Raw genomic sequence first — 25205 nt, 5'->3', positions numbered from 1 at the left:
TGGGCCAGCCCAGTTCACACCCTTCTAGGCAAGGGAAGAAAAGCCAGAGGAGGCAGCGCCTTGGGAGACTAGGCACGCCGGAAACAGGACGTGAACTTCTGCTCAGGCCCATGGCCACGAACATCTAGTTGGGAAGCCTGCGGCGTCAGCCACAGATCCCGGAGAGTCCCGGGGCCCCAGTGAAGTGAGCCTGAACATGAGGCGAGACCCGAAGATGAGGCTGTTCAAGTTGCTGATTTTCTTGGCCCACTGGGGAGTCACCAGGGCTGAACCGGGTAGGTGCTGCAAATGCCTTTGATGCCTTTGGTTTGTACTATGAACTTGATCTTGGCTGCTGGAAGCCGCTCACAGAATGCTGAACATGTTGCTAAAAATAGCAAGGCAGGAAGCTAGGGCAGGGAGGCGGTGGAGAGAGTTAATGGGGGTGGGAATGGGCTGCTCTTTGAGCCTGAAGATTGGAAGTGGAAGCAAGGGCTGGCCAGGGAAGGGACGCTGGCTTTGCTAAGAGATGTGGGCACAGAAGAGCCATCTGGTCGAGGTAGAAGGTGCCAGGCAGATTCATGAATTCATTCAGCAAACATTGGTTAAGGGCCTTTTGCATATCATGCACTATTCTAGGAACCAAGAATGGGACAGAAAGGGAAAAGAAACAAAGCCCCAGCCCTAGTGAAGCATTCCTTCGCCTGGGGAGAAACAGACCAGAAGACACATGACCAAGTAAACGCATGGTCTTCTAGGAGATAATAAGTGTTATGGAGAATAATAAAGCAGAATAAATGTGGGGGGCTGGGGGGGATACTTACAAGTGGCCAGGAAGTGACATTTGGGGAGAGACCCGAGGCAGTGAGAGAGAGAGCCGTATGGACATCTAGGAGAACATTCCAGTAAGAGAGCACGCAAAGCACGCAGGCCCTGAGCCTGACGCTCAGGGGAGGCATTTGAAGACAAGCCTGGGGCCAGAGTGGCTGGAGCAGAGTAGGCAAGGCGAGTGGGAGAGAAGTTGGGGCCGTGGTGGGGGTGGGGAGGGCTCTGGGGGCTGGTGCTGGCTCACATATAAACATGTGGACAATGTAACGACTCAGGGTGGAATGGGACATCATTAGAGGGTTTTAGGAGAGCCGTGGGGTGACCTGACTTGTGGAAGTTTAAAAGGGACCCTGGGCTGCTCGTGAAGAAGAGACCGCAGTGAGGTAGAGGCAGGGTCTCAGCGTGCCTGAGACTTGCCTAGTTTTAGCACCCGAAGTCCGGTGACCTGGGCGCACGGGGGTGGTCGGTCACCCTGGTAAAAGAGAAGCAGCCAAACCCGTGGGGGGCTGCTGCCATCCTCCCGTGACAGGAGATGGAGGCTCACCGGAGCCCCAGGAGCAGGGGTGGTTGGAGATGGTCTGATTCTGGGCTAGACTTTGCTGGCAGATGGTGGGGGTGAAGACGGACTCTGGGGTGACTCCAAGATTTTTGTCTCAGCAGCTGTGAGGACGGACCTTACAAGTGACCTGACATCTTTCTGCAGCTGCAGAAACTGAGGCTGAAAGAGAAGTGGGGAGAGGGTCAGGGTTCTGCTGGCTGCTTGCTCAGGGGAGCTCAGTTCTCCCAGTCTGGAGCTTCTAGGTGCTCCCTTGGTCAGTGCACATCCTCAGACACTGTCCAGGAGCAGCTGGGAGCCCTGGCAAAGCGCTCTGCTGGCGCGGCCGCATCCCAGAGGCCAGCGAGGAGGAGCATGGGGCGTGGGGCAGGACACCAGAGCGAAAGGCCTGAGAGGGACTCTCTCCAAAAGCTCTGACCTAAAGCAGGAAGTATCACTGGGATGAGTGCTGACAGCGTGTCATTCCCTGTGAGGCAACCTGCCTGGGAGAGGCTGAGTGGCAGTCCCCTTCCACCCTGAGGAGGCCGACCCCGGCCCTGCTGGGGGACTCCGGGCCCTGCCTCCTGACTGGAGGGTGGGAATGGGTGAAAGGATCTCCTCCTCTCTTGCTCTTTATTTTGTTTAAAAATTTTTTTTTGTTTAAAAATTTTTTAAATGTTTATTTATTTTTGAGAGACTGAGAGAGACAGAGCGTGAGCAGGGAAAGGGCAGAGAGAGGGAGACAGAATCCAAAGCAGGCTCCAGGCTCTGAGCTGTCAGCACAGAGCCCGATGTGGGGCTCAAACCCAGGAATCGCTAGATCATGACCTGAGCCGAAGCCAGACGCTCAACTGACAGAGCCACCCAGGCGCCCCTCTCTCTCTTTCACTTTTAAATAGGCTTTCTTGGAAATCTAAATGCCAGTGGGCACCCCCAGCCCAGAGTCCTAGTGGCTAAAAAGGATCCCACAGAGGCACTAAGATGTTCACTGCAGCATTGCTGATGGTAATGAAAAATGCTGACAACAGAAAGCTGAAGAGATTGTGGCAAAACCACCCGGTGGGAAAGTTTCAAGGCAATACAGCAAGCCCGAGAACAATGGGGATATTTACTAGGTACTTACCGTGTGCCAGGCACTGCTGAGATTTTTGCACAATATCCTCACGACAGCCTTGACAGGGATTATCAAGGTCACTGAGCCTCAGAGAAGCTAAATGACTAACCCAAGGTTACAAAATAGCATTAGAGCTGAGAAGAGCTAACATTTATTTTTTGAGACTTAGCAGGGGCCAGGCTGACGCTAGTTACTTCATTATCAGTGTCCTTTCAAAACCCACTTGAAAAATGAAAGAAGAAAAACCTCATTTGCTTTTTATAGACCCTATAAAGCAGGTACTATTCCCATTATACCCATTTTGCAGATGAGGAAAATGAGACTCAGAGGAGGCACAACACTTGCCCAAGGTCGCCCAGCTAGGAAGTGGCAGGACCAAGTCCGTACTCAGCTGCCTTACATAATACGCCCTTGGAAGGGTCCTCTTGGGATGGTGGGTTGTATAGGTACTATTTTTTTTCTCTTCTTCAAACTTTCTGGAATGTATACATCTATACTTTAAAAACAAAATTACATTTTATTTTCCTTTTTAAGTTTATTTATTTTGAGAGACAGAGACAGCATGAATGGGGAGGGGGAGGCAGAGAGAGCGGGAGACAGAGAATCCCAAGCAGGCTCCACACTGCCAGAGCGGGGCTGGAAGTGGGTCTCAACCCCATGACACCATGAGATCATGACCTGAGCCGATTCCAAGAGTCAGGCGCGTAACCGACTGAGCCACCCAGATGCCCCCAGCATCAAATTTTAAAAGGATTCCACAGTACCCACAGGTTTTTTCAGAGTCTGAGTCTTTCCTGAAGTGGAGAACTTTGCAACAGCCAATCAGAGAGCAATCACACCTGCTCTGTCTTGAGCTGTGGACTCTCTGCTCCCACCTTCCTTAGCGAAGAACTTGGGTGGGGTGCCCGCCCCCTCGCTCCATCTCCTCCCACATAGCCCCCGTGCAGCATGGCCTTTTCTTTCAGCTTCATTTTTAAGCAAATAAATGGTAGAGACACACTTTTTTATTTTTATCTTATTTATTTTTTATTTTAGAGAGAGTGAGCAAGTGGAGAAGAGGGGCAAAGGGAGAGAGAAGGAGAATCCCAAGTAGGCTCAGCACAGAGCCCCATACGGGACTCGATCCCATGACCCTGGGGTCATGACCTGAGCCAAAATCAAGAGTTGGATGCTCAACCCACTGAGCCACCCAGGTGTCCCTGCCTTTCAATTTCTAATTGCAGGGAAACAGTCTCTTCCAGTGTGGGTTAGATGGTAGGAAAACATTTCCCTTGAGAATAAGCCTGGGGGGCTGTCATGAAGAGTGGGCAATCTATGTACTTAACACAAGGGGTCATAATCTTGGATTTAACAAGGCAACACTGTGTTTTGGAGGGCCTCTGTTTACAGAGGAGCAATTATAATTGAAATGTCTGGGGTTGACACTTAGGGTCAAAAACAAAGGACTAAGATAGGGGCCATGATCATCTTGTCTTGTAGGTTTTGCACAATAATAATAGCATTAGACCTGGCAGGGCCTTCAGATAACGTTTATGCAATACTCTTACCTTACACTGGAGGAAACAGAGGTTCTAGAAGAGAGGAAAAACTGAGGCCTGAGGGGCAGAGTGGCCCAGGGAATAAGCACAGGCTGGCTTCCCCACCACACGGCCAGGTGCTCTGTGTGAGATCACGCCTTTCATTCACGTACCCACACCTTTGCTACTGGCATCATTATTCCCATTTTACAGATGAGGAGACTGAGGCTTGGCCGGGGAAAACCCTTTTTCAAGTTCCCATTGCCAGTGTGGAGGAGTCAACATTAAAAACAAGATTTCCCTGATTCCAAATTTCATGCGTGTCTTTTCAAAAACAACCCACTGCCTTAAGCCAGAAAACCTGGGTCCTACTTTTTAACATCTTTGTGACCTTGAGCCTCTCTTTCATGATCTACAAAATAGGGATAAAGTAGAGGACAGGTGAAATAGGATAGTTAAGTGAGATCATGCACATACATTGTAATGTGCTGTAAGAGTTTAAGGGACCATTAAAAAAAATATCCAAGGTGACACTGCCCACGAGGCACAGAGCAAAACGCATTGCTGATCATTTCTGTTCGGACACGATGTGAATCACAGGTCTGCCACTAACTAGCTCCCTTTCCTCATCTGTAAAATGGTACAATAATAGAATGTTTGTCATCATTTTGTCATGAGTAGAGTGCATGGGCAGAGGGCTGGCACAGCGTCTGGCCTTCTGTAAGTGCTAATGTCTTCCTGTTTTCCTCTTCTTGTCTCCAACCACAAGCAGACTCATCTTTTGGCCACCTTCAGGCCTTCTTAGGCTCTGAAAATGGTTTTGTGAGTCTCCCCCCATCAGGAATCATAGTTAAAGGATCTCATGTTATAAACACTTTTTTTTCATTATTTATTTATTTATTTATTTTTATAATAGTTTATTGTCAAATTGGTTTCCATATAACACCCAGTGCTTCTCCCCCCAAGTGCCCTCCTCCATGACCATCACTCCCTCCCTCCCTCCCCCTCCCCCTTCAGTCCATGGTTCGTTTTCAGTATTCAGTAGTCTTCCTTGATCTGTGTCTCTCACTCTCCCCCACTCTCTTTCCCCCTTCCTCTCCCCATGGTCCCCTGCCAGGTCTCTCCTCTTAGACCTATGAGTGCAACCATATGGTATCTGTCCTTCTCTGCCTGACTTATTTCGCTTAGCATGACACCCTCAAGGTCCATCCACTTTCCTACAAATGGCCATATGTCATTCTTTCTCATTGCCATGTAGTAGTCCATTGTATATATATACACCACATCTTCTTGATCCACTCATCAGGTGATGGACATTTAGGCTCTTTCCATGATTTGGCTATTGTAGAAAGTGCCGCTCTGAACACTGGGGTACATGTGCTCCTATGCATCAGCGCTTCTGTATCCCTTGGGTAGATCCCTAGCAGTGCTATTGCTGGGTCATAAGGGAGTTCTATGGATAGTTTTTGAGGAACCTCCACACTGTTTTCCAGAGTGGCTGCACCAGTTTACATTATAAATACTTTTAATAAACTTCTAAATACATTATTGCTTTTGAAATGAATTCTTGATTTGATAGCACTGATTTTCCCCTGAACTTTGGGGCCAATGCATTTTCCCACCGGGTCTCCAACATTTCCATGGGCCTGACAAAGAGGCCAGGCCCTGTGCCCTGTATCTGTTGTCCCCAGCGGACAAGGGGGCCTGGGGACCCCTTGGATGATGGCGAAGGAAGATCGGGATGTTTTGCCTGCCCGGGGGTGGGGAGCAGAACTGAGCTCTACAGACTAAGACCAGGGAGTGGATTGTGCCCACGGCCCTCGGCGGGAGGGGGGCCGTCCGGGAGGAGGCGGGATCTGTCCTCACATTGGTCTGTACTGTACCTGCAGAGGACAGCAGCGGAGGGGACCCTGGGGTGACAGGGGAAGGATGCAGCCATTCTCCCCTCATCCCTTCACCCTCCCTCGGTGCCAGGGGGGCTGCAGGAACCTCCAGGAGTCACATTCAGGGCACCTACTGCTTTGCCATGCTGAGCGCCTTGGCATTACCTCCTGTTACCTCAGTTAACCCTCACAATGACCCTAAGAGGTAGAGGGCACTGTTGTCCCCCTTTTACAGATAAAAAAACTGAGGCACAGAATTGCTCATGTTCATACAGTGAGTGGGCACTGGAGCTGGACTTCCAACCCAGGTCTGTGCCCTCAGACACTCACTGTGATTGATACCAAATGTATTCATATTCTCAATGGTTACTCAATAATAATGACAGCTAAGATTGATATACCTTTTCTTTTTTGCTTTTTAATGGTTTTTGGTTTTTGGTTTTTGGTTTTTTTTAGAAAGAGAGAGACTGTAAGTGGGAGAGGGGTAGAAAGGAGAGAGAGAATCCCAAGCAGGCCTCGTGCCCAGCATGGAGCCTGCTGCAGGGCTCTATCTAATGACCTTGGGATCATGACCTGGGTCTTAATCAAGAGTTGGATGCTTAACCAACTAAGGCACCCAGGCGCTCCTCCATGATGTTTTATTTTTATTTAATTTTAAAAAATTTATTTTTTTAACATTTTATTTTATGTTTTGAGAGACAGAGACAGGAAAGGGAGAATGAGATGGAGACAGAATTGGAAGCAGGATCCAGGCTCTGAGCTGCCAGCACAGAGCCCGATGTGGGGCTCGAACCCACAACAGTGAGATCATGACCTGACCTGAAGTCGGATGTTCAACCCATTGAGCCACCCAGGTGCCCTCCATGATGTTTTAATTAGAACTTAATTCCTCACAGTCTGTGGCTAATTCCATAGAAGCCTGTGGTTTCCTCCCTTCTAGGGGCACCGTGTGTGTTTTATAAAAGCCATCTGCTGGAGGTTCTGAGTCAACATTGTGTCTCAGCTTTGGAGTCAGAGAGGGGTGGGTTTGAGCCTCGGTTTCCTCATCTGTGAAATGGGTGTAAGAACCCCCCCCTCACAGAATGGGTGCAAGGATGGAATGAGACGAGCATGTCAAGGGCACCTAGCTAACATTCTTTGAGTCCCATTAGTCCCATCATCTTCCCCCACAGCCTTGCTCACTGATTGAACGTATGTTCGGGCCTCTTCCACATCCCAGGCACGGTTCTAGGTGCTGAGGACACAGAGATGAACAACACGTGCGTCTCCCACGGAACTGACGGAGTCAACAGGGTCGATGGAGGATGAGGAAGTCAACAAGATCATTTCACCATGTGAGAGTGCTCTGAGGAAAATACAACTGAGGCAGGCGATAACTAGTGACCAGCTGGGTGGTGGGGGATGGACCTTGAGAAAAGGTAGTCAAGGAAGGCTCCTTTGAGGCAGTGACCTTTAGGCTGAGGCCTGAATGAGGAGGAGAAAGCCGCCGTGGGAACATTGCCTTGGGGAAGATTGGGGCAGGCAGCAGAGAAGCCAGAAAGGGGCCCCGTGAGGCGAACCAGATGGGCACGTTGGTTTGTGTGAGGTCCATGTGGTCAACTTCCACAGTGAAGACACCAGAGCCCGAGGAGTTGGAGCCTGGTGGAGCCTCCTCTCTCTACGCCATTCCTTCCGCTGTCCTGGCCTCCCCTGGAGTCAGGCCACTGGGTGCACGCCCTTGTGCGCACACACACGCCACTGGGAAGGCCGGGGAGGCTGGAAGGAGTTTCAGTTCTACACTCTGACTAGACCGGAGCTTGTGGGAAGACAGAGACCAACGGCTGACACGTGAGCCTGTCCGCAGACAGGAGTTTCTGAAGTGAAGCAACTTTCACTAAGTGCTTTTTTTTTTTTTTTGGTTTATGAAAATTTATTGTCATGTCTTCATCATCAAAACTTAAGACCGTGGTCTTTCCTTCTTGCCTTTGTACAAGGCCAAAAGAGAGACATTGGCTACTTTGACAACCTTAAAGCGAACTCCGGGAATGTCACCAACAGCATGACCTTTGCGACCAAATCCAGCAACCAGAACCTCATCATTTTCCTCAATAAAATTCAAACAACCATCACTGGGTACAAAGGCGGTGATTTTCTTGCCATTCTTGATCAGCTGGACCCGGACACACTTCCTGATGGCCGAATTTGGCTGTTTGGCTTCAACCCCCACTTTTTCCAGCACAATTCCTTTTGCATGGGAAGTGCCTCCAAAAGGGATGGCCTTCAGGGCTGTGCCCAGATGGGCTTTCTTGTACTGTTTATCATGCCTCTTCTGGTCTCCTCGGTGGCTACGGAGCTTCCTGGCAGCACGAAGACCACGACACTTGCCCATCCTGCCAGCCCCGCGGGCCGGAGCAAAAGAGCTCACTAAGTGCTTTGAGGGCCGACATTAAAGGAGCAGAACTGCTTGCTCTGTGTTAGCGGAAAAGGAGCCTGCTGGAGGCAGGGGAATGGTCTCTGCGCTGTCTTTTTCTTCTTTTTTTAATCGGCGTTTTATTTTATTTAATTAATTAATTCATTTATTTATTTATTTATTTTTGAGAGAGAGAGAGAGAGAGAGAGAGAGCGAGCGAGCTAGCAGAGGAGGGTCAGAGAGAGAGAGAGAGGAAAATACAGAATCCGAGGACAGGCTCCAGGCTCTGAGCTGTCAGCCCGGAGCCCGATGTGGGGCTCGAACCCACGAACCATGAGATCATGACCTGAGCCGAAGCCGGATGCCTAACCGACTGAGCCATGAAGGCTCCCCCTCTGCACGGTCTTCAGCAGGGACCACGCTCCAGAAAGAAGGGCAGAGGGCCTCTCCCTGCATCTGACCTGGTGAGCCCCGTCTCCAGCCTGGAAGCGGATTCGGCCCCCTTTCAGTGTCTGGGCAGGGGCTCAGGAAAAAGCCCGCCAACTCTGCCCATTTACTAGTTGAAATGGGGCACTTAGTTTCTTTCCTCTGGCTTGGGATTTTGTCTCTGTAGGAGTCATTTCACACATAGTTATCACAATCTGTGTGACAAGTTTAAATTCCACCCACTAGAAACAAAGACTCTTAGTTTGGGTAAAAAATAAACATACAGGCATCCACTGTCTAGAGAAAGATATATCTAAAATGTAAAGGCGCTGGTTTTACCCTGTTAGCAATCACATCTTCCTGGGAGAGATCAAGGGACACAGGACTTCACCGTTTACCGTGTGATCTCAGGCAGGTTGACCTCTGAGCCTTAGTTTCCTTATCTGCAAAATGGGACAATGATCAGGACAGGTGACCCTTGAACAACACAAGCGCAAACTCCGTAGGTCCACTTACGTACGGATTTTTTGACAATTACAGTATTTTCTCTTCCTTGTGATTTTCTTAATAACGCTTTTCTTCTAGCTTACTTTATCGTACAAAGACAGTGTATCATATATAACATACAAAGTAAGTGTTAATAAATTGTGTTGTCAGTAAGACTTCTGGTCAACAGTAGGCTATTGGTAGTTACGTTTTGGGGGAGTCATAAGTTATGCACAGATTTTTGACTGAGCGAGGGTCACCTGCGTTGTCCAAGGGTCAACTGTACCTCCAGGGCTCTGGTGACCGTGTAATGACCTTGGGAGGGATCAAGATGTAATCAGTCATTTGCACCTTAGTATAAATAAGCTTCGGATCCTTTCCTGGGACCAGGTTTAGGTAAGGAGAGGTGAGGAAAAGTTGTGGAGAGAGATCAGGGGCTGGACTTGACCTTCGGACCTCTCCTAGAGCCTCACTGGATGCCCTGTGGCTTGGGGGGTGCTCTGGTCATCCAGCCCCGAGAGCGGCAGGGCCTGGAGCTCCCAGGCTCAGGCCTGGTTTCCTGGGCTGGGGGTGGGACAGGTGGGATGATTGTTGGCATTAAAGTGACACAGGAAATGGAGGAGGAAGTGACCGCAATGGTGGAGGGTGAGGAAATCCCAGGCCTCACCCTTGTCTTACCCAAAACATAGGGTTTAGAGCCGAGACCAAAGCTGCTCTATAAGCGTCCTTGAAACTATTTATCCAAAGGGCTGTGCCAGGTACAGATGACAAATCCACCCTGTGTGACTTGTTTTCTTTTTTTTAATATATTTTCTTAATGTTTTTTAATTTATTTTTGAGAGACAGAGTTTTTTAATTTATTTTTGAGAGACAGAGCAGGGGAGGGTCAGAGAGAGAGGGCCACACAGAATCCAAAGCATCTCCAGGCTCCGAGCTAGCTGTTAGCACAGAGCTCGAACCCACGAACCGTGAGATCATGACCTGAGCCGAAGCCGGATGCTCAACTGACTGAGCCACCCAGGCGCCCCGTAACTTGTTTTCTATGTTGGAATTCCTTTCTCTCCATCACATCAAGAGATTTTTTTTTAAGATTTTATTTTTAAGTAATTGCTGTATCCAGCACGGGACTCATTTACAGCCCAAGATCAGGAGTCCCGTGCTCTTACTGACTGAGCCAGCCAGGCTCCCCTCACACCAAGAGATTTTTGGCATTTCAGCCACCCTTAGTTGGATGCTGAGACCAGCTTTCAGTGGACCCCTTTAGGACCACTCCCAGCTGCATCCAGAGCCACCAAGTACACATACAAGAAATTCAGTCCCGGGGCACCTGGGGGGCTCAGTCGGTTAAGTGTCCGGCTTCTGCTCAGGTCATGATCTCACGGTTCATGGGTTCGAGCCCTGTGTGGGGCTCTGTGCTGACAGCTCAGAGCCTGGAGCCTGTTTCCGATTCTGTGTGTCCCTCTCTTTCTGACCCTCCCTGCTCACGCTGTCTCTCTCTGTCTCTCAAAAATAAATAAACAACTGGGGCACCTGGGTGGCTCAGTCAGTTAAGCCTCCGACTTCGGCTCAGGTCAGATCTCACGTTCGTGGGTTCGGGCCCCGCATCAGGCTCTGTGCTGACAGATAGCTCAGAGCCTGGAGCCTACTTCCGGTTCTGTGTCTCCTTCTCTCTCTGTGCCTCCCCCTCTCATGCTCTCTCTCTGTATTAAAAATAAATAAAACATTAAAAAAAATAAATTTTGAAAAAATAAATAAATAAAAAACATTAAAAAAATTAAGAAATTCAGTCCCATCTAAGGTTACATGCCTTCTTTTCTTGCCCAGCACCACTGAGTTCCATCTCTGAACAAACCACCTCCCAGGTCAGGTTTCTGTATGCATTTCTCTGGAGCGGGAGAAGATCCTGCTCTACTTCTGGGCTCAGAAAGGTAAAGCAACTCACCCCAGGTCATACAGCTTTTATGTGGCTCCAGAGCCTGAGCGCTTATGCACAACACTCCCCAAACTTTGCTTTTCTTTCTTTCTTTTTTTAATATTTTGATTTATTTTTGAGAGAGATCGAGAGACAGAGCATGAGCAGGGGAGGGGCAGAGAGGGAGACAGAGGCTCCGAAGCGGGCTCCAGGCTCTGAGCTGTCAGCACAGAGCCCGATGTGGGGCTCTAACTCACAAACCATGAGATCATAACCTGAGCCGAAGTCGGATGCTCAACTGACTGAGCCACCCAGGTGCCCCTACCCAAACTTTGCTTTAAAACGAGCACTCTGGTTAGAACTCCCAAAGGATTCTTTGAGGGTCACAAAGCTCAATCCTCCATACCGCTGCTGGGTCCCCTGAGGTGGGGAGATGGAGACGGTCAAAGGTCACAGGTCAGGGACAGAGCCAAGCCTTTTCTCTGCTCCTCTCAGTGCCTCCCTGGGCAAAGTCAGACCTGTGGCTCTTTTTCGCTGAACCGTTGCTTCAGAGGAAATGTCCTTTCACATTTACAACTTGCTCTCCCAGCCCAGGATTCCCTTGACCTTCTTTCCCATCCAGGTTCGGGGAGGGACCGGAACTGAAAAGGTCTCCTTTCCTCTGCAGGGAAGTTCTGGCACATCTCGGACCTGCACCTTGACCCTGACTACAAGGTGTCTGAAGACCCCCTCCAGGTGTGCCCATCAGCTGGCTCCCAGCCTGTGCCCAATGCAGGCCCGTGGGGTGACTACCTCTGTGACTCGCCCTGGGTCCTCATCAACTCCTCCGTCTACGCCATGAAGGAGATCGAGCCCAAGCCCGACTTCATCATCTGGACCGGGTGAGGGCAGTCACTGCCAGCCTGTACCCTCCCCACCCGAGCTCCCTTAGTCCTGATTCAGCCCGGATTCAGAGAGCACGAACCTAAGCTCAGAGTTACACAGCTTGCTCAAGGGACTGTTGGTCTGGCTGATGCCAAAGTCTGTGCCCTTGACTCTGTGTCTCCCAGCCTTAGCAGAATGCAGCTCTCTCTGAGGCTGGGGACAGTCATGGCACATCTGGGTATGTGGACAGCTACTGAATTTTCTTTTATTTGAGAGAGAGAGAGAGAGAGAGAGAGAGAGAGAGAGAGAGAGAGAGAAAATGTATGTGTGCAAGTGGGGGAGAGGGACAGAAGAGGAGACGGAGAGAGAATCCCAAGCAGGCTCCACACTCAGCTCGGAGGCCTGGGGCTTGATCCCACAACCCTGGGATCATGACCAGAGCCGATAACAGGAGTTGGATGCTTAACCGACTGAGCCACGTAGGCGCCCCAAGAATTCCTGGATTTTAAGTCTGGTGGATGAACACGAGCCAATCTCACCAGTGTTTAGGGACTTCAAGCCCTAGAGATCCAAATGCAGGGAGGGAAGAAGGAAGAGGTGAGGAGGGAGCAAAAGGCAAGCTGAGGGCAAAGCACAAGGTAACACCCCGGACCCCTACTCCCGCCCCCAGGTGGGAGGTGTGTGACAGTCCTCAGGCTCTCCTGGCCATCCAAGAACAAAGGAAAGAGAACAGGGGAAAAACAAGTGGTTAGCTGACAGAGAGCACAGTCATGCAGGACACGGGTCTCCATCAGTTTGCAACTGTCTTAATGATGTATTTTGTATTTTTAAAATTTTGTTTAAAAATTTAACGTTTATTTAGTTTTGAGAGAGAGAGAATCTGAAGGTGGCTCCTGGCTCTGAGCTGTCAGCACCGAGCTCGATGTGGGCTTCGCACTCGAAGTGAGATTGTGACCTGAGCTGAAGTGGGACACTTACCTGAGTCACCCACGTGCTCCTGCCTTAGTGATTTGTAAGAAAAAAAGCAATCTTTAAAAAAATTTTTTAATGCTTTTTATTTATTTTTGAGAGACAGTGCGAGCAGGGGAGGGTTAGAGAGAGAGGGAGATACAGAATCTGAAGCAGGCCCCAGGCTCTGAGCTGTCAGCACAGAGCCTGACGCGGGGCTTGAACCCACGAACTGTGAGATCATGACCTGAGCTGAAGCCAGATGCTTTAACTGACTGAGCCACCCAGGCGCCCCTAGAAAAAAAAGCAATCTTTTCAATAACCAGACCTTCCACCCCCCAGAAACCAAACTCAATTTTCTGGAGCCCTAACATCACTCTGTCCTCCACGGGATAGAAAATCTTCTATATCCAGTCGCTCCTCACAACCCCAGTGCAGCTCCTTTTGCCTACAGGTCCTGTCCCTGCACTATAATAACCACCCTTCCCGCATGGAAGATGTCTCAAGAATTCTTTCTTGGCTGTGGGCTCCGAACCCCGCTACTTCAAACCACATCAGAGAGGCTGAAAGTGGTCTGGCATTGGGACCAGGTATCCTTGCTGTCCTGGCCCCGGGGGGTTCTCCCTGCTCAGAGCCCTGTTCTCCTCAGAGATAGCTTGTGGGGTGACTTCTGCTCAGCCAGACTCCATTTCTGCTTCCCACCCAAGGATGCGGCTGTGAGCCCCCCAATTTCCCTTAGCACTGGCTGTCCTTGTCTCTCTAGGTCCACCCTTCACTCACGGGCTCCTTTCTCCCTCCCTTGGTAGGTCCGCCTGTCTTGTGTTCAGCCTGGGGTAGACATTAGGGCGCTGAAATGAGAGAGACCTGGATGAGAGAGACTAGAGACAGCGGGGATGCAGATAAGCCCACTTTTGTCCCAGCGACGGGGGAGGGTCACTGGGGGACGTGGGAGCTTCACAGAGCACCTGAGTCCTTCCGGCAGGACTGGGGAGGACTTCTCACCGGAAGTGGTAACCAGGGAGCTGGTGAAGAAGGCTGGCAGGAGCTCTGACTTCTTGCTCCCTCGTTCAGCCTCAGTGGACACGTCTACAGGGCAGGATCAAACCCATGATGCCCCCAGCGGTCCTTCTGTGTGGCGTGGGAGTGACCAGGAACGACCCTCGGATGGAGCCTGTGGTTGGCAGGGGGAGGGGCAAAGCTAGACACTTAAGAAACGTGTCGGGGTCGTGGCGCCTGGGTGGCTCAGTCAGTTAAGTGTCCAACTCTTCATAGCCGCTCAGGTGGTGATCTTGCGGTCGTGAGATCAAGCCCTATATCAGGGTCCACACTGAGCCTGGAGCCTGCTGGGATTCTCTCTCTCCCTTTCTCTCTGCCCCTCCCCTGCTTGTGTGCTGTCTCTCAAAATAAATAAACTTAAAACAAAAGGAAGAAAGAAATGTGGCAATGTCTCAGGGCAGTCCCAGGCAGCTCAGGAATCAATCTGAGAGTGAGGTGTAAGCCATGACCTTGAACTCTTGCTCCCAAGAGGGATCTTGCTCAGGGAGCCTCTGCTCTGAATTCTCCGAAGAGGGGCTGTGGGAGGGACGCATTCTGAAAGATGTGACCCCTCTGGAAAAGGTGACCGCTTTGGGACGTTCATGATCCTTTAACAGAAACATGATGTTTCTAGAAAACTTCTGGGACCTTTTATAATTCAATTTCTAAAAAGTTTGACTTGTCTGGGTGAGTTGCCGTCCCTTAGGGGTAATCTGTAGAAACTGGGAGCGTTTTCTTTTTTTTTTTTTTAAATGTTTGTTTACTTTTGAGAGGGAGAGAGACCGAACATGAGTGGAGGAGGGGCAGAGAGAGGGAGGGAGACACAGAATCCGAAACAAGCGTGAGGCTCTCCACTGTCAGCACAGAGCATGACAAACCGTGAGATCATGACCTGAGCCGAAGTCGGATGCCTAACCGACTGAGCCACTCAGGTGCACCAAGAAACCGGAAGTGTTTGTTTCTCAAAGAGAATTAGATCCTCCAAACTAGGGGGAAATAAAAAAGGAACTTTGTTCTGATGTCTTCGGACCCCTGGCCAGTCCCTGGGGAGGACAGGGCACATGGGCTCCCCTTGCAGCCCTGAGGAGGGTGTCCTGAGGGTGTGCCAGTCTGACTAAGTTCAGACTCCACCACTCCCAGTTCTATACATGTGGGCAGAATTCTCCACCTTTCTGTGCCTTGTTTCTTTATCTGTCAGATAGGGCTAACAACAGAACTCCCAGTGTAGGATTCTCCATGGAAAACAGGTGGGTGTGACACACAGGAAGCCGCTGGCAGGAAGCAAGCCAGAGTGAGCAGCTGGGACAGTAGCAGTACCGGTAGCGAAGCTACTTAGCTTCCCCGGGAGCACCTGGCCAGTGGCTGCCTCACCCCGTCAGGTCCAGCAGGGGGCCTCAGGCTTCAGACTTGGGGGGCTCCTACCCATCCCCTACCCTGCCTTTCCCCGGTCTCCTCTCCTGCTCCCTGACCTTGCTGTGTATTTCTAGCTTGGATCCAGGAATTTAGGTGAGCCGGACGAGGGACAGAACGGTCCTGGGGCAGGTCCCTTATCTGCCGTAGAGTAGATTTGAACCCTGAACCCTGAAGCCATCCAAACTCCTTAGAGCCCCTTAGGGAACAGAGCAGGACTTTTCCACCCCAAGCTCCTTCGGGGCCTCTCAAGCTTCCCTCTTTAGCTAACAACTTACACCCAAGCAGCTATTCTCTACTTTATTTTGTATTTATTTTTTTTTTTTTAAAGAGAAAGGAAAAGAAGGGCGCCTGGGTGGCTCAGTAGGCTGAGTGTTGGACTCTTGATTTCAGCTCGGGTCAGGATTCCAGGGGTGTGGCATGGAGCCTGCTTGGGAGTCTTTCCTTCCTTCCTTTCCTTTCCTTCCTTGCTTGCATGTGCATGCATACCCTCTCTCTCTCTCTCTAAAAATAAATAAACTTAAAAAAACCCCCAAAACAGAATTTTTAAAAATAAAGAGAGAGAAAGGAAAAGAGTTTTATTTGAGCCCAATTTAGGAGAGTTGCCTAGGAAATATGCTCTTTACAAGGTAGAAAGTGGTCCCACTAGTCTACATTTTATATATATATGTGTGTGTGTGTGTTATGTGTTATATATGTGTGTGTGTATATATATTTTTTTTTTCTCCCTTTAATAAAGTCTCATGAAAATCTAGGAGTAGGTACCATTATTTTCCCTATTTTACAGATGACATAACAGAGGCTCAGAGAGGTTTAGCAACCAGCCCAGGGGCCCACAGCCGGTCAACGGCAGAGCCCAGGTTTGAGCTCTGTCTTGCGGGGCCCCAGCTCCCGCCTGGCCCTTCCCTCTCAGGGGATGCCTGAGGGTCAGTTCCGCCACCTCTTTCCTCATGCCTGAGCTGCCCCTTCCATTTCTCACGCCCCTTCCCGAGCTGCCCACACCAAACTGGCTTGGTGGTGTTTTGCAGTGATGACACACCTCACGTGCCCAACGAGAGGCTGGGAGAGGCAGCCGTCCTGGGAATCGTGGCCCGCCTGACCAGGCTCATCAGAGAGGTCTTTCCAGGTAAGGCTCTGCCATCGGCTCCCCTGGAGCATTCCCTGACCCCCACGCAGTGCCCGACACGGTGGGAGAGCGACCGCAAGATGTGGAGGAACGACCTTCCACCGTGGGCAACACTGGCTGCCGGCCGGGTCCCCGCCAGTCACTTCACAGTGCTTGATCCTTGCGTCCCTTCCAGCCGCACCGCAGAGAACGTGAGACATCGCTGGCCTGGGTTCACACACAGAACCCTGGTAACAGAAGTGCCTGACGTTTCACTGCCTTCTGCCCTGGCCTGTGTAACACGCACTCACGGCCCCCTCTCAGGGCGTCCCCGGTCATACCTGGGCATGGTTCCCAGGAAGTCTCGGGAGGACTCGCACATGTCCTGCTGGGCCCCAGAGCTGCCATCCACTGCCCTCAATCCATCCCGGCCGCCAGGGGTGCTGGGCCGTTCCTGTGCTGCCAGGGCTTTCAGAGGCCAGCAGGGCAGGCAGAGCCGTGCGTGATGACACAGCCATCCGCGGGACACCACGAGGAGATGGGATCTGCCTGCCTTGCCCAATGGCCCCTGAAAATGTTTGTAAGCGGACTGTGCCAAACACAGGGGTCTGGGGGCTGAACTGGGCTCTCAGGCTGCCCAGCTGGGGACCCGTGAGAGCAGCCCACTAGCCCCCAACCCCCCTTCGGGTTCAGCTGCATCCTCCAAAGGTCTTAGTCATGGATTCCCAGGACCCAGATATGGACGGATATTTAGCAGCGGCAGCAACTGCACGTATCTAGGCATTGAGTGCTCAGTGTCAGGCATCGTTCTAAGAATAGTACGTGCGTTAGCTCCTGGTGATAATCTGGAGGGAAGTGCTATTACTGCTTCAGTTTTGCTGGTGAGAAATGCGAGTCTCGGAGTCAAACTGGTCAAGGTCACGTGCCAAGGGTGAGGATGCAAATCCAGCTTTGAGCTTATCCACCACTGCCACTGCCACCCCAGGAGGGGCCCTGCGCGCTGTCACCATCCCACACCTGTCCTCCAGGCAACCTCCTTTCTGCCACCTTCTTCTCTCGACGTAAATCATTTTATGCAGAGTCGTCTAGTTGTCTGGATGCATAGACGAGGAAGAAACCGTGGCTCACTGCTAGTCAGTCCCGAGGGAGGGATTCAAACCCATCCAACTCTGAGCACTCTTTCCTCTGTTCCACATGGGCTTCTGGAATAAAAGTGAAATAATGGATAAGAAAATGCTTTGTAAGCATGAGTTAACATACAAATATAAGTCAGAAGATCCTCTAGTTTATAGCACACGTGCATGTTTATTGAGTTTCCTAATATTCAAGATGCCATTAAGTGTAAGATGCATCATATTTTATGTATTGCTAAGAAAAAATACTGTTAATTAAAGCATGACAGTGCTTTCTCGTGGCTTCAATAAGTCATACTCCACCTGCAGAGATGTTAGAACACATTAGAAGAGTTCAAATAAGACTGTGTCTTTTTCTTTTTATTTTAGAGAGAGAGAGTGCGAGCAAGGGAGTGGGGCTGAGAGAGAGAGAGAGAGAGAGAGAGAGAGAGTCTTAAGCAGGCTTCGTGCTCAGTACAGATGGTGGGCTCGATCCCATGACCCTGGGATCAAGACCTGAGCCAAAATCGAGAGTCAGATGCTTCACCGACTGAGCCACCCAGGCTCCCCGGGACATTATCTTATTTGAGAACTGTAACAACACCGGTCACGCAAACACTTTCCGTTTTATCGATAACTAAGTCAAAGCACAGAGAAGTCAAGCCAGTTGCTGGAGAGGAGGAAGGGACTGCAACTCTGGATTTTGGATCTACGTGGTGTCACGCGTTCCTCCGGCCACAAGCCACCTGTGCCCCCATCAGTCGCTGTGAGCGCCGGCCCCTCTCCCCCGGCCTGGCTGCGTGGTGGACGCAGGTGTGTGCTGGGCAAACAGATCCCGGTCCCAGTTCGGTCTCTGCCAGTTCCCCCTGGACAATGCCTTGGAGACTCAGTTTTCTCTCTGTGCAAAATGAGAATAATGGTACCTGCCCAGAAGGCTGTTGTGAGGATTAAGTTAAGTCACTCATTTAGTGGGTCAACAAATATTTATTAAGCCTCTTACTCTTACTGTGAGTGAGAGACCATTCCGGGGGGCAGGGAACTTGGCCAGGCCGTGCCCTCATGGAGCTCACGCTTGTAAGAAGCTTCTAACAATGCCTGGTACAAAGCAGCAGCAAAGGAAGGGAAAGATTCCTCCCTTCTCATCTGTTCTTGGAATTCCAGGGGTTTGTGATTTTTTGGTGTGTTTTTTAAAAATGTTGTTGTTGTTTCTGAGAGAGCGTGCATGAGGGAGGGGCAGAGAGAGAGGGGAAGAGAGAAACTTAAGCAGGTTCGGCGCCCAGTGCAGAGCCTGACTTGGGGCTCGATCTTATGACCGTGAGTCACATGGTCAACCAACTGAGCCACCCACGTGCCCCTGAAATGGATTCTTGAAGGCTGGTGGCATTTGTGTTAAAGAGGCGAGGTTTTTCCAGGCAGGTACAGTGAGGGCTTCTGCCTCGACAAACAATTCCTGATGGGAATTTTACGATTTGCTCCTTTAGCAGAACTTTCAGCACTTTCAGATCTTGTGGGCTCTACGGCGCAAAAAGTCTGTGAAAATATCTCCCCAAGTGGGAACTGGAGGCTCCAGCTTTCCTCATTGGGTCAAGGTCAGTCCCTGGGGAACACCAAGCTCATATAAGGGCAAACCTGCCCTGAGCTCAGAGGAGTTTTTGTGTATTGTCAATTTTTTTTCTTAATGTTTATTTATTTTTGAGAGAGAGAGAGAGAGAGAGAGAGAGAGAGAGAGAGAGAGATACACAGAATCAGAAGCAGGGGCTTGAACTCAACAGCAGTGAGATCAGGACCTGAGCCGAAGTCAGATGCTTATCCAACGGAGCCACCCAGGCGTCCCGTGTTTATTGTCAAATGTTTATTGAGCAACTACTACTTGCCAGACACAGAAGTAAAATAAAAGTGAGAATGAGGCTACTCCCGAGGAGGAAATGAGTCTGATGGGCTCCCTCCCCATAGGAATCATTCACAAGCGACTTCCTTCCCTGGTCCCCGCCCCCCACCCTGTTGTACATTTCCACAGCAAGTGGCTCTTCCCTTTTTTGTGACAGCCCTCGCACCTCTAATTACTCAATACCTGTCAACCCACTGCACTGCAAGGCCCCTGGGACAGGGGCTGGGTGCCTAGTTCCTGGGTCTACACGTAGGCACACATGAGGTGCTCAATAAACACCTGTTGAATCACCAATGAGTGAAACTCCTAGGGCTCCTGGAGTAAATCAGACCCTCTTCCTAACAGTCAGTGGACCTGGAATTGACAAGAACAAGGGGCACTAAATTACCAAGCGGCTGATGATGGATGTGAAGATTATTTAGATCTTCTAGCCTTCTTCTTCTAGTCCTCTGATGCTTCCTTCCGACCGGGGAACTTTCTGCTGGGAATGGGGTTAGGAACAGGGATCAGAGAACTCACTGCTCTTCCTTCCCAGGTCTGAGCAATGTTCAGCCAGATTCTCCTGAACGTGGTTTTCTGCTTATCTCTGTATTTTCCTCATTTGTGCTATCGCTTTTCTCCATTAGCATGGCTGGCCACTGGCGGACTGAAAATTACTAACTCCACTGAGCCCTTTCACATAAATATGTTTATATTTCTCTTTTTCCTCCCAGATACTAAAGTCTACGCTGCTTTGGGGAATCATGACTTTCACCCCAAAAACCAGCTCCCAGCAGGGAGCCACAGCCTCTACGATCAGGTAGCAGAACTGTGGAGACCCTGGCTCAGTAACGAGTCCGTCACTGTCTTCAAACAAGGTACGAGCACCATCTGCACCTAGAGGCACTTACTTGTATGCTCAGGTCCGATGGAATTTTGTCTTCACAACAACCCCATGAAATAGGTACTGATTTTATCCCCATTTTACAGATAAGGGGACAGAGCTTGAAGATGTCGAGGTACTTAGCCAAGATCAGCCAGCTTAGAGATGGCTCACTCCAGTGCCCATGCTTTCAACCCCGTGGCACTAATGAGGATCACAAATTAATGTTTATTGAGCATATACTGTGTGCCAGGCACTACTCAGCACATTCCAGGACTCCCCTAGAAAACCCTAGGAAGAGGCAGTGATCTCCGGTTGAGTCAGGGTTTCCCATCTTTTGCACTATTGACACGCCGAGCCGGATAATTCTTTGTGGGGCCGTCCTGTGTGTTGTAGGGTGTGCAGCAGCATCTGTGGCCTCTAACCACTGGATACCAGTAACACCTCCATTGTGATAACCAAAAATGTCTCCAGACCCTGCCAAATGTCCCCCGGGTGACAAAATCCAGAGACACAGCCGGCCCAAGGTGACCCTGGCTTACTCCCTTCCCTGTCCTCAGTCCCAAATGGTGAAACCCAACCAGAAGCCCAGTGATTTAGTCCACAGAGATCAGCCTCGGGGACAGAGCATTGAGGGAACGGGGCGGACAGTGGATCTGGAGGCACAAGTGCAGCCTACTGTAATTCGCATCACAGAGAGGAGGAAATCGAAGCGGAGAGGTGAAGTAAAACTCTTCTCAAGCTGCACAGCTACTGAGTGCTAGAGCCAGGACTTGAACCTAGGCTGGGTGCCTTCGGAGCCTCCGGTTTTACTCACCATGCCCCTCCTATGGGAAAGATGGGAGAGGAGGGCGCAAGGGCAGGAGAAGGTGGGCATGGAGGGGAAGGCACAGGGATCCCTTCAGATTTTCTCTGGCTGGGATGTCTTAGGTGCCTTCTATTCTGAGAAGCTGCCTGGACGGAATGGGGCTGGGCGAGTCGTGGTCCTCAACACCAACCTGTACTATACCAACAACGAGCAAACGGCTGGCATGGTCGACCCCGCCGGGCAGTTCCAGTGGCTGGACGACGTGCTGACCAATGCATCCCGAGCTAAGGAAATGGTAACGGCTCCTGCCTCCCCCTCCCCCACCTCTCTGGGGTCCCTTCCTGAAGGAGTCTCCCACCTCTGCACAAGCTCACCCACCCACTCAAGATGCCCAGATCACAGAGGTCCTTCATCAGCCTGGTACCAGGAGGCAGCTTTTCCATCCTCACAACGGCCTGTGAAAAAGAGAAGGGTATTCTAGGGGCCACCTGGGTGGCTCAGTTGGCTAAGCATCTGACTCATTTTTAAAAAAACTTTTTAATGTTTACTTATTTTTGAGAGAGGGAGACACAGAGCACGAGTAGGGGAGGAGCAGAGAAGGAGACATAGAATCTGAAGCTGGCTCCTGGCTCTGAGCTGTCAGCAGAGAGCCCAGCATGGGGCTCGAACTCATGAGCTGTGAGATCATGACCCGTGCTGAGGTTGGATGCTTAACCGACTGAGCCACCCAGGTGCCCCTAGGATCTGAGTCTTGATTTCGGCTCAGGCCATGATCTCATGGTTTGTAGGACAGAGCCCCTCATTGGGCTCTGTGTTGTAGAGCCTGCTCGGGATTCTCTCTCTCTACCTCTCATTCTGCCCCTCCCCGACTTACACTCTGTCTCTCTCAAAATACATAAATAAAAAAATAGAAAAGGGTACTCCAGGTGGCAGGCTTAGCACACGCAAAGGCACACAGTGGAAAGCACCTGGTGCAGTCTTTGCTGGGTACTCAGAGTACCGGAATCTGCTTTGTGTGTGTGTGTGGGACCTTTGATCCTGTGCTTGCCGTTTGGGAGGGGGGCCAGTGTGAGGGGCCAAGGAGGGCATCCTCGAGCCCTTCCTGGGTACTCCTTCCGTGCAGGTGTACATTACTGGCCACGTGCCCCCGGGATTCTTTGAGAAGAAGCGGAACAAAGCTTGGTTCTCAGAGGGCTTCAATGCGGAGTACTTGAAGGTGGTCCGGAAGCACCACCACGTCATCGCAGGGCAGTTCTTTGGGCACCAGCACACAGACAGCTTCCGGATGTTTTATGACACTGCAGGTACCTGGAGGGCAAGCACCAGCCCAGCCCCCTCCTCCTCTTGCTGGCCTCTCTCAGTCTCACTGTCTCTTTCCTGAAAGGTGCCCCCGTCAGTGTCATGTTCCTTACACCAGGAGTCACCCCATGGAAAACCACCTTACCTGGGGTGGTCGACGGGGCCAACAATCCAGCCATCCGGGTGTTTGAATATGACCGAGCCACACTGAGCCTGCAGGTCAGAAGCCCTGCCTGGGTCTGTCGGGGCCAAGGGAGGAGGGTGGGGAGGGACCTGAATGTATCACGGCCTTGCCTAACTCCTTCCAGGTAAGCCACCCTCTTCTAGAGCTTCGGCTCAGAACGTCTGAGCCACCTCCAAATCCTTCAACCAAGGCAGGTCACATCTTTGTCCCCGGATCTCCCTTCACCCTAGATCACAGTCTCCTACGTGGCCTCCCTGCCTCTGGCCCTGCCCTGCTGTAGCTCATCTGTTACATACTACAGAAGGAGCTAATTTTTTTAAAGTACTTCTTGTCTCTCTCCTGCTCAAAAACCTTCAATGGCTCCCCAGTGCCCATAAGAGAATAAGCTGGATCTCTTCGACCTGGTATTCAAGGCTTCCTCATGCCCACTGCCCACCTCATGCCTATACCAACTAGGTCCCAGCCAAAGCAGATTCTTAACTCATCAAGCAACCCCTCACCTCCTGGGATGTGCTTGGGATGTTGAAACAGTAAAGGAATATTATTCCTTAATCAACAAAATGTACTAAGCAGGTACCATGTTCCCCGGTTCCCAGGCCCTGAGCTCAAGAGATACATGAATGAACAACAGTAAACTCACTGCTCTCCTGGAGCTGACATTCTTGTAGGAGACACACAGTAAAGAAATCAGGGAAGTTAAGTGAGGCATGGAGAGAAGCGCCAAGGAGAAAACGGAGTGAGGAGGCCAGTGTGCCCGCGGTAGGGTGGGTATGCAAGCTGTGAGACAGGTGAGGCAGGAAGTGTCACTGAAGGGTGGCATTTGAATATCAAGGAGGGAATCTCATGAGCATCTGGGGAGGGTGAGGAAAGAGCAAGTTCAGAGGCCGCGGGGTGGGAATATGCTTCGTGTAAGGGAAGAGCAAGGAGGTCCGGGGCTGCAGAGGACGGCACAGGGGACAGCGGGAGGAATGAGGTCAGGTCATGTCAGCCACGAGCGGGACTCTGGACGTGAAGGGTTTGGAGCTGAACTAAATATTCTGACTTGTAATTTGACCAAATCACCATGTCTGCTATTCAGAGAACAGGCTGTAAAGGGCAAGGGCAGAAATGGCGGTGGGGCAGGAGGGTCAGTTAGGAGGTGACAGTAATAATCACTGAGAGGTGACAGTGGCATGGGCCAGGGTGTGGCAGTGGGGCGGCGAGATGCCCCAGATGCTGAAGGCAGAGAAGACGGGATTTGCTGGTGGACTGGAGGACAGTGTGAGAGACAGCAGTCAAGGCTGTGGCCTGAGCACCTGGAGGGGTGAAGCCGCGCTTCACTGACATGGGGTCATTGCAGGAGGAACAGGTTTCAGAGGGAAGATCAGAGGCCTGGTTTGGGACCTCTTAACTTTGGGAGGTCTAAATGCTTTCCAAGCGAAAGTGCCCAGGGAAGAGGCAGCGGGGTATTCAAGGAGGAGGTCCAGGAAGAGGTGGATATAGAGATTTAATTTGATTGTTGAGAGAGGACATTTATAAGCAGGGCCTGGATGCGGTAATTTAGGTCCTTGATTCTAGAGCAAACGTATATGGAAAAGAGGTCTGAGGACTTTCGAGAGTATGGCCCGTTATCCACATGGGCACTCAGGGGGCCTTAGCAGAGGAATCACAGGTTGGTTCCCCGCCCCCAACATGCTCTAGATCCTTCTCAGGGAGGGAGTCAGACAGGCTTGGGTTTTCTACCACTCATGAGATATTTTTTTTACCTCTTTGGCCTCCATTCATCTGTAAAATGGGAGTAACAGTTCCTCCCAGGGTTTGGGGAGGGCCAAATGAAATAATGTAATGTGCCTAGGGGGAAGTTACCATCCATCCGCTTACCCTGCTTCTAGTGACCGGAGACAGGTCCACACATTTACGTGAAAGCGTTGGACAGCTAAACCTTTCCAGATTCTAGTAGATGCATCGGAGACCTAGGGGTCATGGGTGTATCCCAAGCCCTCGGCAGTCCCATAACCCTTCAACCAGGCACCCCGTCCCACTTTTTAAAGTTGCTTTTTATCCATTAATGCCGTAAATATTTACTAAGCCTCTCTGCGTACCTGGGACAGAAAATACATAGGCCACAGGGTTACAACCTGGATTCCAAACCTGCCTCTGCCACTAAACCCCTGTAGGAAGCACCCTGGCCAAATGAATTCTCTTTAGGACTCAGTTTCCTCATCTGTGAAATGGGGTGGTAAGTGCGGTTACCTCATCAGCATACCATGCATCCTCGGTAAGTAGGAAATGCTCACGAAGAGCAGTCATTGTTAAAATTACAAAGAATCTGGGGACAAACGCGAGGTGTGCGATTGGGGGGTGGAAGCTCACGGCTTACCCTTCTCGCGCCCTCTCTCCAGGACATGGTGACCTACTTCTTGAACCTGAGCCAGGCGAACGAAAAGGGGACCCCGCTCTGGGAGCTGGAGTACAGGCTGACCGAGGCCTACCGGGTGCCCGACGCAGGCGCCCGCTCCATGCACCAGGCGCTGGGCCGCATCGCCAGCGACCCCGGCGTGCTGCAGCGCTACTACGGCTACTACTCCGTCGGCTACGACCGCCAGCCGTGCGACCCCGCCTGCAGCGTCGACCACGTGTGC

General features: G+C 51.0%; 1 protein-coding gene and 1 pseudogene across 1 annotated transcript in view; one reads left to right on the top strand and one right to left on the bottom strand.

The window, feature by feature from the left end:
• Positions 1–40: 40 nt before the first annotated feature.
• The window catches only part of SMPDL3B (sphingomyelin phosphodiesterase acid like 3B), a 26077-nt gene continuing 912 nt past the window's right edge, over positions 41–25205 (top strand). Inside the window, exons 1-8 of the mRNA XM_029945865.1 lie at positions 41–275; positions 11737–11950; positions 16355–16452; positions 20145–20288; positions 21224–21396; positions 22225–22405; positions 22486–22619; positions 24966–25199. Of these exons, the coding sequence (XP_029801725.1) occupies positions 197–275; positions 11737–11950; positions 16355–16452; positions 20145–20288; positions 21224–21396; positions 22225–22405; positions 22486–22619; positions 24966–25199 (1257 nt within the window). The 5' untranslated portion in view covers positions 41–196. The remainder of the gene's footprint in view (positions 276–11736; positions 11951–16354; positions 16453–20144; positions 20289–21223; positions 21397–22224; positions 22406–22485; positions 22620–24965; positions 25200–25205) is intronic.
• LOC115300133 lies at positions 7739–8224 on the bottom strand (annotated as a pseudogene).

Source organism: Suricata suricatta, chromosome 8 (genome assembly GCF_006229205.1).
Source record: "Suricata suricatta isolate VVHF042 chromosome 8, meerkat_22Aug2017_6uvM2_HiC, whole genome shotgun sequence".
NCBI lineage: Eukaryota > Metazoa > Chordata > Mammalia > Carnivora > Herpestidae > Suricata > Suricata suricatta.
Note: the sequence above shows the minus strand (reverse complement) of the source record. Positions and strands in the feature narration are given on the sequence as shown.